General features: G+C 44.2%; 1 protein-coding gene across 3 annotated transcripts; it reads left to right on the forward strand.

Moving 5' to 3' along the window:
• Positions 1-5264: 5264 nt before the first annotated feature.
• On the forward strand, positions 5265-17547 carry ccr6a (chemokine (C-C motif) receptor 6a). Of its 3 annotated transcripts, none has more exons than XM_083642708.1 (4): positions 5265-5334; positions 11975-12554; positions 13851-14134; positions 15727-17547. In XM_083642708.1, exons 2-4 carry the CDS (start codon positions 11983-11985, stop codon positions 16095-16097), a joined length of 1227 nt encoding a protein of 408 aa, XP_083498834.1. In that variant the 5' UTR covers positions 5265-5334; positions 11975-11982; the 3' UTR covers positions 16098-17547. The 3 variants fall into 3 exon arrangements, with proteins under 3 accessions (XP_083498834.1, XP_083498836.1, XP_083498835.1); XM_083642710.1 differs by having other exon boundaries at positions 13851-14127; XM_083642709.1 differs by lacking the exon at positions 5265-5334 and adding an exon at positions 7010-7093 and having other exon boundaries at positions 11972-12554.
• The last annotated feature ends 232 nt before the right edge of the window (positions 17548-17779 follow it).

A 17779-nucleotide genomic window follows, 5' to 3' on the forward strand; every position in this document is an offset into this window, starting at 1 on the left:
GCAAGTTTGCAAAGGAGTATCTGATGACTAACAGTGTCAAATGCCTTCTTAAAATCTAAGAATATGGCACCGACAACAGCTCCTTTGTCCATCTTTTGTTTAATATTCTCTAGGAAGAAGCAGTTGGCTGTCTCGGTGGAGTGGTTGGTCCGAAAGCCAAACTGCATTGGGTGCAGAGTGTACGGGCTACTATTAATATGGGAGATTAGCTGTTCAACAATGCATTTTTCAGCAACTTTGGAGATAACAGGCAAGATACTGATTGGCCTATAATTACTCACTATACTTGAGTCTCCTGATTTAAAGACTGGTACAACAATGGCTGACTTCCAGCCATTCGGATATTTATCTTCTTTAATAGAGGCATTCACTATTTTTGTTAATGGTTCAGTGAATGTATCTACATTCCTTTTTAGAAAAAGTGAGTCCAGACCAAATACATCTTTAGACTTAGAGCTTTTGAGGGATTTCAGAATTTTGCTAACTTGGGCTTCAGTGACCTCCATCAAAGAAAACACTGGCTGGGAATCATCTATCGGACGTGAAATTAGCGGTCCTGTTTGACTGGTGGGCACCGTCATCTTAACAGAGTTCACAAAATAGGAGTTGAAAAGAGTTGCAATTTGTACTGGTTCTTTAATCAAGGAGCCATTCTCTTTCATTTCAAGCTGTTTTGTTGATCTTTGGCTGCTGCCTGATAGCTTTTCCAAATTGTCCCAGATTTGCTTTGGATTTCCCTTAGCTTCACTCAACATATTTACAAAGAAGGTTGCTTTAGCAGCTTTGATAACTTTTATAACCCTGTTTCTTAAGGAAGCAAAGATTTGTCTATCTGTTGATAGTTTGGTCTTAAGACATATTCTCAGTGCATTGTCTCGTTCCTTCATGAGTTTCCTTATATTACCATCAATCCAGGGGAGAGTCTGTTTGCTATTATTTTTTACTTTGCATTTCTTAAGAAATGATTTTGTTGTATTTTGAATTGTATTTAGGAACATTATATCCATTATATCCACATTACTGATGATTATTTATCAAAAATCTCATTGTGTCAATAGTTTTTGTTAAGGCCCCCATAGTCATCAACACAATATTGCCGCAGTATGGATATTGCGTTATTTTGTCAAAAATATCTATTGAATTTTGTCCATATTACCCAGCCCTACTTCCACAGCCTTATAGACAGTGAGATGTGTGGGCTGAGATTTTCAGTTTGGATTTGAAGGACTTAATAGATGGTGCTTGTTTGGCAATATTAGTATGAATGTTCCATACATTACATACATTACAGCACCTCTGTAGCATATTGAAAATTAGTTATTAGTAGTGTGACAGTGGAGGAGTGAAGGTGATCTGAGTGTCTTGCATTATTAAGTATGTTAGAATCTTGTTGAAAGGGGGAGAGAGAGAGGGTTATTGAACTCTTGTATCATTTCAGAAACAGATGGACATCATATTAACATGGTCTTAAGTGCTTGTTTCAGGAAGAGGAGAGGAGAAGTGCTATTCTGTTATGATAAGACAATATACCACTTCTCTTCCTGAAACAAGCACCTGCAGCCCGTTTGGCTGTTTGTGAAGGCGTGGCGTCACGTCAGTGACTGTCTTCCATTCATGGTACAGAGTCCAGACATTACAGACACAGTGACTGACGAGACAGGTAACGTGCTACAGAGCAGCCAAACAGATGGAAACAGGTAGGCTCATCACATAAAGAAAAAAAATCTATATAATATTCCTGTAGTATTACTATAGGATCTTTGCATGTCTATGGTACAGTACTCTTATAATTTATAAACAACTAAACTAAACAAAAATACAAGAACAAAATAAAAGAGGCTATTGATGGTGATGTACTAACTAGAAACAGACTTGCCAGATAATAATTGATTTGACAGCAATTGTGAGAGGTATGTCTAGATTTGGAAAGTAAATCACTTTCTCTTAAGCCCAGTTTACACCAGTGATTCACAACGGGACAAAACCCTTTTAGAACGTTGCCGCGAAAAGTTGCTGCGGTGTAAACTGGCCCATCTCATCTTGACTCCAGCCGGCAGATGGCGTCGCCAGCAATTCAGCTTGTCAAGTCGCAGTGGCTGGTTGCAAGTAGTCGCAAGTTTCAACTCATCTTCTTGTGAATCTTTGGTTTTAACGGGGCTTTACCCGGTAAATACATGGTAAATTATAGTATATTATTGGGTAATTATAACTAAAGTAGGTATGTTACACCAGGCTCTTACCGTATCCCATGTAACTGGTTATTCCCTTTTCCATGCAATGAACACAAACTGAGTTGATGGGTAATAGTGGAAGTTTTATTTATTTATTTTAGCTTATTTACCTGTAATAATCAACCAATAATAGACATCATTTACCAGGTAAATAGGCTACTTAGTAATTAGGAGACTATAAAAGGAAGTGTCACTGAAAGTATTTATAGAGTTGATGTGGTCTGACTGCATTCCAAAGTCTGGCTGCACAAAACGAAAACGAAAGCCTTCTGTCCTTTTCCTGTATCCTATGAAGCAAGTTAGGGATCCAAGAATTGAACTAATCAATTATGAGCCCTTTTTAAATGGACAGTTTACCCCCAAAATCAAAACAATTATTTTCCCTTTTTGTTTTATAAAGTATGTTCTGATTTCTTTCCTCGCGTTTCCGTTTGTATTTAGCCAATTCCCTTTGCTGTCCCGGCCATTTCTCCGCCCTGTCTGCTGATCTGGGGAGAGTTGTAGACTAGCACATGCTTCCTCCGACACATGTGCAGTCGGCAGCCGCTTCTTTTCACCTGACAGCGAGGAGTTTCACCGGCAGGACGTAGCGCGTTGGAGGATCACGCTATTCATCTCAGTTCCTTCTCCCCCCCGAACAGCGGAGGAGGCGCTATAGTGCAGAGACCAGGACTCATAGCCCACCGTCTTCCCACCCGCAGACACGGCCAATTGTGTGTATAACATCTGAGCAAGCCTGAAGTACTGCTTCCTCTTTGCTGTAGTGCTATTTATCCAGATTGTTTTGGTGCGAGTTGCCAAGTTTTGGAGATATCAGCCGTGGAGATGTCTTCCTTCTCCATATGTCTGCCTTCTCTCCCATACAAATGATATCTCCAAAACATTTTTCCCGTGGTGGAGTGACATTTTTTTCTATGGTTTAGGTCCCATGACTATTTGATCACCATTTAACACAAGGAGGTTTTTGCTCTTCCAAACATTGGACTCATTGAGTGACACTGATACAGCCATATCATCAGCATAGCTGTGAAAAGTGACACCAGATCTTCACATAATCAGGGGTGTAGTGGTAAATAGAGAGGTGGGTAAACTATCCAAGGTGGGTAGTTCACCCACCTTGTTTCCCCTCATTGATTGATAGGCTACAGTTGAGCTGAAAATAGGTGAGGAAACTCTTTGCCTAATTTCAAAAAGGTGGGTAACCTGTATTTACCCTGCATATGCCCCTGCACATGCTGTTCCTGAAAGGAACCCCATAGGAAAAGAAGTGGATCGAGGACTGAGCCTTGAGGAACCCCATAAGTAACTCGGCTGTCTGACTCCCATAACAGAAACAGGTCTATAGCCTAGGATACACTAGATAACTTTCAAAATCCTCACAGATTATGAAAAGACTGGGGAGTATGTACTGTACTACCTGACTGTTTCCTGAAGATTATTTATGACTGAAAAACTGGGGGTCATACACTTAACGACTGGAATCACAGGTCATCACACACTAGCCGACTCATGTCACTGTTTTTGTTTTATTCTGGCTGGCTTGACGCTGCTGCTCAACCATGCTAATGTTATTTATTAGTTCACACGGTGTTGGGGGGGGGGGGGGGGGGGGGGGGGAAGTAAACTCAGCCTATCAGTTCACACTCACAGTGTGTGTGACGTGTGAGGGTATTAATATGTGTCTCCAGTGTCCACATTGCAATTGGATCAGGCAAGCTCCATAGCAACTAGCAGAAAAACAGCGGTGACTGTTGTATCGATTGACAATGCATTCGTATTTCCACTTATGATCATTGTGGTCAGTCACAATGTGTCCCTGAACACCAGAGGTCGGATCACAATCTGTCCTCACTGCATCTTGGGGTGCGTTTACACCTGTACTTTCATGTGGTCGAGCACGATCCCATTGCAATCTGATCACCCAAAACATGTTTTAATGCAAGGTGTGAATGGGGGGTCATAATAGTGTTTCCAAGTTTGGCAAACACTGTCCAAACGACCCTGGCAAAAGTAGTACTGAGCGAGAAGTTTTCCTCAAGTACTGAACAAAGAACAAACCCATGAATGGAAAACAACAAAGATGGCGTCTTACCACAAGAGTTTGCATAACAGCTAATAGTTTCATAACATTCTGAGCGGAAACCACCTGTTGTATAAAAGACATTCTCACTCCTCTGCTGTCAGACACGTACTGATTTGACTACATTTTATTTATCTGATTAATTCTAATAAGATTGATTTCAAACCATAATCGTAAAAAAAAAAAAGAATTCACTCCTGAAACAAGTTGAGCAAAAAATATTAGTGAAATCAGTCTGGCCACAAGATAAAAATCCATTGTATAGCTGTTTTCTTTTTCTTCTTTAGCCCACTGGTTCTCAAACTTTTTCTACGGTGAGAGAAATTAGATCAATATTTCATAAGATTTTGTCCCAGGGTCCTTCATCTCTGTGTGTGTGGGTGTGTGTTCTAAGATTATTTTTTGGGGGTGTTTTTGCCTTTATTAGACAGGACAATGGGCAGACAGGGAAGGTGGGGATGACGTGGCAATGGACCATGGGTCGGATTCGAACCCGGGTCGGCCACGCGAAGGACTAAGCCTTTCATACGCGCTTTACCAGATGTTTTATTACAGAAAGTATGAAACCCATGAACAAAATAGCCATACATTCTGTCATTGTGTTATGTAATTATAGTGTTGTGTAATTATAGTGAAAATAAAGTGTTCCCCTCTTTTGCTGAGGACCCCCTGGAACCCCCTCGAGGACCCCACTTTGAGAACCACTGGTCCAGCATAGATTCGGCTGTCTAGTAAATGCCAAATAATCATATTTTGATCTGATTAATTTGATATACTTTTAAAGTAAGCTGTGATTGGCATTCTTGCAGAGAGAGCAAGAGAGACACAGAGATACACACACAGAGAGAGAGAGAGAGAGAGAGAGAGAGAGAGAGAGAGAGAAAGAGAGAGAGAGAGAGTGCGTGAGTGAAACCTAGAATCAAGGTTTCAGAACACAAACAGATAGGCTGTCACTCTCCTCTCGGTGTGCCTGACCTGCAACTCGACACCTCGCCTGCTTAGACACGGCAACACATCACACCGGTCAGTTCTGATTTCATTCATTTTATTTTTATTTATTTTTTGCTTTTCATATTGTGCAAATTTACTACATTATCTCCAGACTAAATAGTCCTGAAGTAAAAAAACAATCTGTCTCTCTCTGCCACTTCTCATTTCTCTCCTTTCACTTCCATATCATCTAATATCATTCTCAGTTTTACTCTCTACACTCTATGTACAATAAGGGTTAGTTCATTAGCATGAACTAACCCTTGATTAGCCTTAACTCATTAATTAGCCGTGAGTGTAAACATGCTCTAACCTTAACCTCAGTGACTTCATGCCTCAAGCCAACCACAATACCTTAGTTAACATGCACATCAATAGTAAATGATTACTATACACATTAGTTAACTGTTAATTAGTTAAGGCGTAATAAGCAGTAACTTTATGCTTATTACGCATTCAATGAATGTACCTTGATTGTAAAGTGTTGGCAACTATTTTTCTCCACTTATATGATCTTACTGCTTACCTGTAACGTTGGTGATCTGAACTTATTCCTCTGTAGCCTCAGTAGAGTCTGTGGAGGAGACGGTCAGCTGAACGTAATGCCATCTAATGTCTTTTGTGCGTGTCTTTAGCGGTAGAAAGTGTTTTTGTTTGATCTTTGTAAAAATGTAGTTTCAGACTGCAGTGTGAGCCTGCTCCGCCCTGCATGCTCAACATGTAATCTGATCACAGATCCCTCATTCAGATTACCTCTTTCAAATAGCAATCTGCTGTAATGGTCACAGTCTCCTTACCTTGAGTTACTTTTGTGTCATTATGTATGTTCAAATAGTAGGGTTGTCAAACGATTAAATTAATCACGATTAAGCACGATTGTCCATATAGTTTATCGCGATAAATCGCAAATTGATCACACATATTGTTGATCTATTTCTAAATGACCATAAAGGGATATTTAATTATAATCATATTTAAGTTTTTAATATCAATTATCAACATGGGAGTGGACAAATATGCTTGCTTTATGCAAATGTATGTTTATTATTATAACAATCCAAATCAATGACAAATATTGTCCAGAATATTCTCCATAATAACCTCAAAGTTAGCCTACTGCAAAAAATATGATGAAATCATAACAAGCATGTTATCATAAGGAAGTTTCTGAGCCCCATGAAAGCAGTAAAATCATACATGTGTAGGAGTCGCTACATTCATAATTTTAATCACAAATAATGTATTTTTCTATGTAATGAGTAGCCTCTTAACCTATTTATGTTAACGAGATAAATATGCTAAGAGAAACACGTTTTCCAAAAGAGTTAAGCACCATATTCTCTCGTCAAGTGTTGCAGAGATGAGCAGTGAACTCTCTCTCCGCCTCTCTCTCCCTCTCCTTCTCTCTGTCTCTCTCCATCTCTCTCTCCCTCTCCTCTCTGTCTCTCTCCCTCTCCTTCTCTCTGTCTCTCTCCATCTCTCTCTCCCTCTCCTCTCTGTCTCTCTCCCTCTCCTTCTCTCTGTCTCTCTCCATCTCTCTCTCCCTCTCCTCTCTGTGTGTGAAACTCTGTCTCTCTCCCTCCCCCTCTCTCTGTCTCTCTCCCTTTCTCATAACCGACTGCACCAACACTCGTATTCACTGACCGCACGTGACTGTGTGTGGACGGAGCTGCGGAAGTTCTGCTCGAGAGGCAGAATCTGCTCCAAGGGTGGCTGTTAATGTTTATTTTTTTTTAAGTATGCACACTTTCTGCAGGAGGATTTTTCTCCATGAGGTAACCAGAGAGAGAAGGTAAACACTGCCCATGTGCTTATATATTACCGAGATTATATATGATACAAAGTCGGTTGATTATCGGTAAAGCCATCAAGAGAGATGAGAGTCTCGTTGCCTTCCCAACCAGCGGGTGACGTCATTCCAAGATGGCCGCGCTGTGAATATGGTCTACAGGGCCCTTCAAGTCAGATGGTGTTTACCGTGACATACGACATACATCCATTTGAACGGGCCCTCATGTGGTATTCACGACACGTCCGGAAAGTAAATATATTGTCATTTTAGCCGTATAGAGCTTTCCATAGTCATTTTATAATATGTCTGAGGAACATGTTGATATCCTCAACAGTCTCACCTTTTTTCCTCTGTCATTATGCATTATGCATTTCCTGCATTAACCTGGTTAGTCTAGTCAGAGCCACCGTCGACGTCAGCAAGCTTCCAGCGACGGAGGGTCTGTATCACAAGTCTCTTCTGCAGGCTGTGACGGAAGTTACGTCATACAGCGTACCTCCCATATTACAGTCCGGCAAAAACGCGTACAGTGAGTGGAACACCGTGAAGCACCGTGAGGAGACTATAGTCTCGCAGTGTCAGGAGGAGCGACCAAAAAATATCGATAGCTGCTGCCTTGCAAGAAGAATGAGTGGGCAAGATCATTTAACGGTTGCATTACAGAAAGTGTGCCAGGTCCACGGCGTAGATGCTCTCAAGGACGTGTTTGTTGCAGTTGTTGCAGTTCACCCGGGCTCGATTTCGCTGATCCACACATTTCCGAATGCACCGGCCACGAGGTTCCCTGGTTGGTCAATTCAGATGTCTGTCACGCACCCTTTTTTTGGCTTGGCATCCACGGCTGGCACTGCGAGACTACCTCTGGGCCAATCAGAAAGCTAAACGAGTTCAGGTGTTTCATCCGGGCCAATCAGAAAGCTAAACGAGTTCAGGTGTTTCCTCCGGGCCAATCAGAAAGCTAAACGAGTTCAGGTGTTTCCTCTGGGCCAATCAGAAAGCTAAACGAGTTCAGGTGTTTCCTCTGGGCCAATCAGAAAACTAAACGAGTTCAGGTGTTTCCTCTGGGCCAATCAGAAAGCTAAACGAGGTCAGGTGTTTCCTCCGGGCCAATCAGAAAGCTAAATGAGTTCAGGTGTTTTACGGTTAACAGTGACACATGGTGGTTCCTCTGCTCTGTGTGCGTGCGTCATGCATGTGGATGTGTGTGTGTGTGTGTGTGTGTGTGTGTGTGTGTGTGTGTGTGTGTGTGTGTGTGTGCGTGTGTGCGTGTGAGGAGCTGCAGGTGACATTTCACTAAGGGAAGTCAGAGGGGACAGTCTGAGCCAGGACATCTCACCAAGCAGAAGTTGACAGCAGGAACATGCAGGAGCATTTGAGGAACAGTCTGCCGGCACGGCTTTGATTGTTTGTTTGAACTTGGTTTTGGTCTGTTCCATGGTTTCTCCTGATTCTAAATATAACTGAATCATTTGGTTTGACAGAGAAGTCAAACTCTTTTTATCAGGATTTTTCAAAATGGGGAATGAAATCTCTTGTAGGTGGCAATGCCGAACCCGGAATAGGGCGCGAGTTAGGCACTCAATACATTACGTGGAAATACAATAATATACACATACAACAATAAACCAATGCACATACATTTAATTGAGAGTAATTAGCTAAGAAAAAATTAGTAGGCTACATCTCTGCGTTTAGCCATGCACTCATGGGGGGGTGGGGGGGGAGGCAGCTTTGTGCAGGGCCGCACATCCGAGACTCAGAAGGAAGAATGAGTCTCGCGTTGAGGCTATATAGCTATAGGCCTTAGAACTGAAAAACAAGTAATTCAGTAAAAACAACTTTGGTGATTCTATCCATGTGCTATACGGTTGTTTGAGAGTGAAACTGCACTCAGTACTGCGCATAATGGCGTTTCATTGTGACTTTTATGGGCCGTTTCTCACTCATCACTGTACAATGTTAACATGATGATCACTTGGCTGCCACTCTGACCATGAAAGCCTCGGTCCCAGCGTGGAGCGTGGACACGCGAGCTGCGGAGGTCTGCCTCGCGGTGCTTCGCTCGACTATGTGGAGCCAGCTGTATTCCTGCTCTGGATGATGCCCCTCGATCGCGGCACTTGGTGCCCTACGCACAGTGCGTGCTGCGCGTGTGTCACATATTGAGAGAACTTATGAAACTATTGAGGGAAAACCCAAAGTGAAAAGCTAATATGTTCTCTCTCTCCCTAATCTGACAGGTTACCTTTTATGCCTGAATGTGAACAAGCAAAAAAATGACATCTGAAACTCCACCACAGGCTCTGTTCTGCTGACTGAACTGGGTCAGTCTGCACCGTGTTGACTGGAACTGGGTCAGTCGGTCTGCGCGGGGTTAACTGGCCTCATTCTCTGCAGCACTTCCTCTGCATCTCCTAGTACAGACACCTGAGAACAAACCTGACACATTCAAATCAAGCCCCTAAAACAACCACAACTGGAACATTCCCACATCGAGTGAACAATATTTACGAGCGAGATCAATTGATACGAGATCAAAAGAATGCTGCCAAGCCGGCACGACACAACACCAGGATGCTGGTGGCACAGTTTCATGTGATTCTAGTGGGCGCATCTTTGATGATGTTCCTTATGAGACGGAGTTTCTCCAGATTGCATTCAAACTGAAAACAATGAACACATGATAGAATTAAGACTGTGTAGATTAGAAGGTGACCTTTATTGGGATTACATGTCTGATGGTGATGCAGATCACGGCGGTGCTCAAACTGTTTTCACATCGACGGACGCCTAATGACACACAGCTAGCAGGGATTCTTCTAGCAGCTAGCATTAGCTTCAATGCTAGCGCTAGCGTTTGCTTCAATGCTAGTGCTAGCACCTAGCGCATAGGCATCAATGCAGCCTAGTGCTAGCCGCTATGCGCAATGCGCTAGCATCACAGCTAACACGGGCCAACTCGATCACACCCTGTATGGCGGGTGTGCCACGGCCGACCAATAACTTCAATACTCACTCAGTGTGACTAAACTGATCAATACTCACTCAGTGTGACTAAACTGATCAATACTCACTCAGTGTGACGAAACTGATCAATACTCACTCAGTGTGACTAAACTGATCAATACTCACTCAGTGTGACGAAACTGATCAATACTCACTCAGTGTGACTAAACTGATCAATACTCACTCAGTGTGACTAAACTGATCAATACTCACTCAGTGTGACTAAACTGATCAATACTCACTCAGTGTGACTAAACTGATAAACGGGCATATGGCCCCATTTCGAGTCAAATAGACAATAAAGCAGATTATGCGTTTGGGGCGTGATTGACAGGTCACCTGTCCTGTGATCACACAGCTCGCTGATCATGGACCAATAGCAGGCGCAGTAGCTCTGTGGGAAACCCCTATAGTGTCATGCTAGCTGCTTCTGGCAACAAAAAACAACAACCGTGGCGACGGTCAAGATACCAAACTTGAGGCTTCAAAACAGGACTCCATAAACTGACATCACGGTGGCTACGCTCATATTTTCATATGTATAAAATGGTGCCAATTACTTTCGTTTTGTCTGGGACTTCAACACAGTTGGAAGCATTGACTGTGTAGTATAATATGGACATCATGTGCGCTCCCGGAAAGTGAAGCCAAAACATCTTAATCGCCATCTGGTGGCTGGCAATCCACCCCCTCCATGTTATGGCCCGTTCCTTTATCGCAAACAAACTGGGGTGTGGCAGTTGAATGACGTCACATCCGTTTTGTTAGCGTTCCATTTGCAGAAAACTGGGAGCTGTTGAATTGCGTCACATCCGTTTAAACGAGTCCGATCCGGTCACTAGCCAGGCTAGCCATCGTTAGCAATAACAGTTGATAACAAGGCATTTTGTGGAATTTTGCGCATACAAACACTGCAGCAACATGTCCACACAGATAGAAGTTAGACAGTGCTGCTGTGTACAGCTGATTTAATGAGACACAAACAAGACAGAAGTGCTAATAAACAACATTTACTACAATTTTAACTACTGTTGTTGCGCGGAGCAGCCATCTTGGATTTTTGAGGTCGGGGCTAGCTGCCGAGGCTCCTCTGAGTTTGGGAGAGAAAATATGAGAAGTGGTGACGTCACCGTTCGCGCTCATGACCTTTGAACCGTCACGTTTCCATTTCCCAGTTTTAAAGGAATGCCCCATTAGTGGACGGCCATATGAGCCGAACTAAATAATCAAAGTAGTAAGTACACATACGATAATTTCCTTATAAAGTCTTATCGGGGACACCTCGCCATTCCGAAGTGTCGGCATTCCGATCATTGACTTCTATGCTTTCGGAGAGGCGGCCCTTTTTTATCTCCAAAAAATGTTTCGCCGAGAGGTTAGGTTAGGCTTAGGCGTGGGGGGTGGGAGAGGTTAGGTTTAGGGTTAGGGTCTGGGGGAGGGTTCTTTCGCAATGGCGAGACAGATCTCAATTTTGTCGGAATGCCGGTATTTCGGAGTGCCGACATTTCGGAATGCCGAGGTGTCCCCAGTCTTATCACGCTGGTGTATGTTCACATAACATTTTTCTGACGTTCTTAATTAGTTATTTAACAATGTTATTTTATTTATTTTTAATTCTGTCTGTTTGACTGACATGTGACAGTCACTCCCACACCTTGATCACAGCATGGCTGAGGGGGCTCAGCCCGACACTGCTGTGCAGACTCTGGTCCCAAATGACATCAGACACAAGCAAGATGGCCGCTCGCTGAGACAAGATAGTTTGGCTTCATTTTTGCACAGCAGTAGGACGTGGAGACGCGTCATCCATATATTATGTCAATGGTTGGGGAGTCGTCTAATCATCATCTTCTGTTCTGTTTTTGTTCGCAGCAGAAGAGGAAATGATGTTCAACCTATTGGTGGACACCGGTGTGAACGCCACCACCAGCTATATGACTACTACACCAACTTTAGATGACTATTCAGAAGAGGATTACGACGACGATTACGAGGTGATTCCGCCGTGCACCTTCAACAACACTCAGAGCATGGAGCGCGTGGTGGGGCCGTACGTCCACTCCATCATCTGCATCCTGGGCCTGCTGGGAAACAGCCTGGTCATCATCACCTATGCCTTCTACAAGAGGGCCAAGTCCATGACGGACATCTACCTGCTGAACGTGGCCATTGCCGACCTTCTCTTCGTGATGGCGCTGCCGTTCATCATCTACAACGAGCAGGCGTACTGGGCGATGGGCGCCGGGGCCTGCAAGCTGCTGCGTGGCGCCTACAGCGTCAACCTGTACGCCGGCATGCTGCTGCTGGCCTGCATCAGCAGCGACCGATACATCGCCATCGTCCAGGCGCGACGCAGCTTCCGGCTGCGCTCGCTCCTCTACAGCCGCATCATCTGCGGCATCGTCTGGGTCTGCGCTCTGCTGCTCTCCGTGCCCACGCTGTACTACTACGACAGGTAGGCTACCCTTTGGTGGAATGTAACTAAGCAACGTATTCTCATGAAATGTTGTGTTATGATGTGTTACGTTTTCCTTTCTACTCCACTACATTTGACAGTGGAACAAGCACATGCTTCCTCCATTAGTGTAGCGACCAGGACTCATACCCCACCGGCTTCCCACCAGCAGACACGGCCAATTGTGTCTGTAGGACCATCTGCCCAAGCTGGAAGTACCGCTACCGGGAATTGAACCCGGGTCTCCACCGAGCACACACCAAAACAATATTGCAATAACTTTTGAATATTGCCGTCATCATCATCATCACCACTGAGAAATGTAATTTCTTAAAATGACCTTTAGATTTGACCTTTGTAACGGACTGTTACCAACTGTCCTCCAAGTAAAGTTGCTGTTCTTATTCTACCTACTGAGAGTGCGGTATTCCCCATAACAGTTGAGTAATTTCCCAAGCGAGTCCAAATTTGATCTTGTACTTTACTACTTTCATTCTCTTCCTGCCTTTCCCCCTCAAGCGCACACACACATTTACTATTAATTTTTATTATGACCACCTTACCACAGGTGTGGGCATGCCTGTTATGGGCCTTTCTCATAACAGGTGAGTTTCCCTTAAGTGAGTGCAAATCTGATCTTCTGCAAAAGTTTTGCTTTCATTCTGGAGGAAAGAGAGAACAGTGTCTCTTTGTAGCTTTTCCCACTTATGTCAGGCTGCAGCTTGCCGCAAGGTGTGGGCATGCCTGTCATGGGATTTTTCATAACAGCTGAATTATTTCCCATAAGTGAGTACAAATTTAATTTGCACTATTTAAATCATTATGATGAGAGAGAGAGTGTTGAATAAAAAAAACCTTTATTGAATCAGTCACCATGGAAAACACACTCACCAACACCAGCCTTGCTGCCTTTTCGCCTCTCTCTCTCTCTCTCACACACACACACACACACACACACACACACACACACACACACACACACACACACACACACACACACACACACACACACACACACACACACACACACACACACACACACACACACACACACACACACACACACACACACACACACACACACACACACACACACACACACACACAGCCCTTCGAAATAAAAGCCCAGAACCTTCAAAATAAAAGCCACACATGCAAGGTATCATGCATGAACATGAGCAACAGTTTGCACTGACATCAATCCACACATTTTCCCGGTTGAAAATGCAAATTGACACCGTGGTATTGCTACTTTTGCTTAAGACAAAGAACCGAATGCTCCTTCTACCACTGCAGGTACCTGCCCCAGCACAGCCTGGCCGACTACTACGACGAAGAGAACGGCGAAGAGAACATCGGCGAGCCCCTGGAGTACGTCTGTGAGTTCCACTTCACGGACAACGCCACGGCGTGGACGGTGAAGGTCCTGGTCCCCAGCACGCAGATGGCGGTGGGCTTCTTCCTGCCCCTGCTCGTCATGCTCTTCTGCTACACCAGCGTCATCATCACGCTGCTGCGCGCCAAGAACTTCCAGAGGCACAAGGCAGTCCGCGTGGTGCTGGCCGTGGTGGCGGTGTGTGGTGAAACTCATTTGATTTCCTTTGACAGTATTTGTGTGTAATAGATAGAGAGCCCCAGGAACAAGTCCGGGAAAACATCGATGCTAACACTTCCGGGTTCTTCACTGTTTTCGCCTATGGGATGTCTGAATGGTTTTTTGGCGCGATGCTTCAAATAAGTTCTCTGGGCAGCGCAAGCTTAATCAAACGCGAACCAGTGTTCAGCGGGATAATCTTCACACATGAGGGTCACTTTTATGAGTTTTTATGCTTTTACGTGCCGTTAAAAGGGCGGCTAGCTAGCAAACGGCTAAATGAGACTACACTGTTGAGTCGACGGGGATATTATACGTCAATAACGTCATCGCTTCAAAGGATGAACACGGAAATTCTCTTTCCATCACCTGGTTCAGCTCGGGGTAATCAGTGCACAGCAGCGCACACATCATCAACAACACTCCAGGTTGAGCGGTGACGTGACGTGGAAGCCTATGCGACACTGTGTGTAGTTCTGGATTAGCTTAGCATGAGCTTTTTACTCCTAGGGCTCGCATTTACGCTTCAAAACTCATGAAAGTGGTCCTCATGTGTGAAGATTATCCCGCTGAACACTGGTTCGTGTTTGATTAAGCTTGCGTTGCCCACAGACCTTATTTGAAACATCGCACCAAAAACCCATTCAAAAATCCCATAGGCAGAAACAGTGAAGAACCCGGAAGTCTGGGACTTCCGCGTTCCGACTACAAAAATACGTCATCCCTGGGGCTCTCCATTCCTGTTTCTTCTAGGTTTAAAACTGTATAACTACCATGCAATACATGTACGTCCTCCATGGCAGAGGGGCTGCTCTGGCTATTTAGGTTGATGCAGGATGACCTCTTCACTCTTCCTCTACTGCTTCCTGTATACTGTGGTTTAGACCTGTTAAGGGAAGTAGAAGTGGTAGCAACATTTTGGATGCCAACCGCTGTAAAAACCAAACAGAAGAAGAAGGGAAGTGGTAACTAATCATCCTGTCATCACGCTTTTCTGTAATAAACCATTATGCAATGTCAGCAAAGTCCTACATGAGTTACAATTAGAGGTGTTAATAATTACCGGTAGTCAACAATCCTTTACTTGCCGTTAGGGATTCGATCGATCAAACATTATGTTCACCGATGTGCTATTTTCTTCTTCTTCTTCCTGAAATGATTTAACACCACAGGGGCAACATTTCACTTTCACTGCTTATACAGAGGAAGAAGAAAGCCAAGCTAGCAGGCAAAAAGTCCAGTGTGGAAGAATTACACCCAAAAAGACAACAGGATTCATTGTAAACATTGTAATAAATTTACAATGTTGAAATTACAATGTTGAAATACAGCACGTCTACAGCACCACAGCTAATGCAGAAAGTTTGACTGGTTGAATAACTTGTTGAGCAGGCCTCAAGACTATGTTGTATGACTATTTTGTATGTTAAAAGCTGTTTTTAGACTTTGTTTGTCGACTATTTTGGATGTTAAAAGCTGTTTTTATAATGATCTATTAATTGAGCATTATCATGGCCAATTCATCGATTAAGGAAATTGATTAAAATGTGCATCCCTAATACGATTGTTTCACGACAGGTGTTCGTGGCCTGCCACATGCCCTACAACCTGGCCCTGTTCTACCACACCGTGGTCATGTTCCAGGAGCAGGCGTGCTTCGCGGCCGACGCCTTGCAAACAGCCACGACCGTCACCAAGACTCTGGCCTACCTGCACTGCTGCCTGAACCCGGTGCTGTACGCCTTCGTGGGCGTCAAGTTCAGGAACCACTTCAGGAAGATCGTGCAGGACCTGTGGTGTCTGGGGAAGAGGTACATCGCCCCGCGCCGCTTCTCCCGGGTCACCTCCGAAATGTACGTGTCCGCCCGCCGCTCCGTGGACGGGTCCAGCGAAAACGGCTCGTCCTTCACCATGTGAGGTGGCCCGGGCGGGTCACCTTCACCGTGTGAGGTGGCCCGGGGTCACCTTCACCGTGTGAGGAGACCCGGGGTCACCTTCACCGTGTGAGGTGGCCCGGGGTCACCTTCACCGTGTGAGGAGACCCGGGGTCACCTTCACCGTGTGAGGAGACCCGGGGTCACCTTCACCGTGTGAGGAAACCTGGGGTCACCTTCACCGTGTGAGGAAACCTGGGGTCACCTTCGTCTCACCCTTTTCCCCCCCTCTTTTTTTTTTAGCTGTGACCAGCAGCTCTAGAAGTCACTCTGTTGGTCCACAAAAAGTTCTCCACCTTTTAGCAGGCACAGTTTTCGCCCTAGGAGGCTTAAATTTGGCATGCGTGTGTGTGTGTGTGTGTGTGTGTGTGCGTGCGTGTGTGTGTGTGAAGGTGTGGGTTTATGTTCATGCCAATCTATACAGTGAAAGGGAGTAAGTGGGTTCTGTCTGTCTGTTTCTCTGTCTGCGATTTGTGTCCCAAGTTGATGTCACTGATGACATCACCGAGTGCTCGAGTGACCTCGTCAGTGACGTTTTTGGTCACGTGGTGAGATTTGTGATGATTTTGGTCAGTAGCGATATCACTGATGATGTCATAGACATTGTGACATCATCAGTGATGTCACTCGAGCACTCGATGATGTCATCAGTGATGCGAAGTTGGGCAATTGTGCACTGAGTGATGTCCCTCGGCCGCTCCTGGGGGGGCTTCGAAATGCGGGGTGGTAGAGGCAGTGTAGGGTGGGTTTCCCCTGCTATCCTGCATTTTGGAAATTTGCATAATGTTGCCGCAGCTATTGCGAATTCGCACTTGTTTATTTGACAAGATTTACGATAATTTTTAGGAATGTTAGAGGGAAACTGTCAGGAAAAATCTATTGACCTCAGAGCGTGAGTCTTGCTTAAAACTTTGACCCAAACGTGAGCTGTCCTTTTGCTGATTTGTACGAGTCCAAATCTTAATTGAACAGATTGAAGCCTAGGAATAACTTTTTAAGGATATGTTGCTAGGAACATATTAGCATAAAATATGGTCTTTTTCGACTTCATTAGATCATTCAGAGTGGAGAGAGACAGGAAAGATTGAAAGGATGACATAAATACAATATTTTCAACCAGTAATTTCAAACCTGGGGGCGTGGCCTGGTGGCGTCTATCATTTCCCCAATCCAGTTTGGATGAAACCACGCCCACTTCTGTATGACGCCACAGCAGCCTAGATGGAACAAGGTTCTGTGTGCTTCAGTCACTTTCCTCTTTCATTTTCAGCCTTTTGTCTTCCTCAACTTGTCTCTGTTTTCTGTTTTGTCTTGATTCCTGTGATATTTAATGTAAGTTGCAATGTCCAATCTAAACTGTCTGTATATTTTATACTTTTTTTTAATGAATAACATGGAATGTGCCAGTTGAAACAGTTGAATGTAATATTACTGTTAATTGTTATAGAATAAACAAAATAAATGTGTACAATACGTTTAAACCACAAATTAAAACACACACACACACACACACACACACACACACACACACACACACACACACACACACACACACACTGTAGTTCTCAGTTTAAACACAAGATGACACCATTCAGATTTGTTACTTTGTTTTGGCTATAGTCAGATCACATTCATTATCAGTTGTCTGTGCTCAGTGGTTGGTTGATGGCTTCACACGTGTGCCCTCTGGCGTCCAT

Source organism: Poromitra crassiceps (assembly GCF_964638095.1).
Source record: "Poromitra crassiceps genome assembly, chromosome: 9".
Taxonomy (NCBI): Eukaryota; Metazoa; Chordata; class Actinopteri; order Beryciformes; family Melamphaidae; genus Poromitra; species Poromitra crassiceps.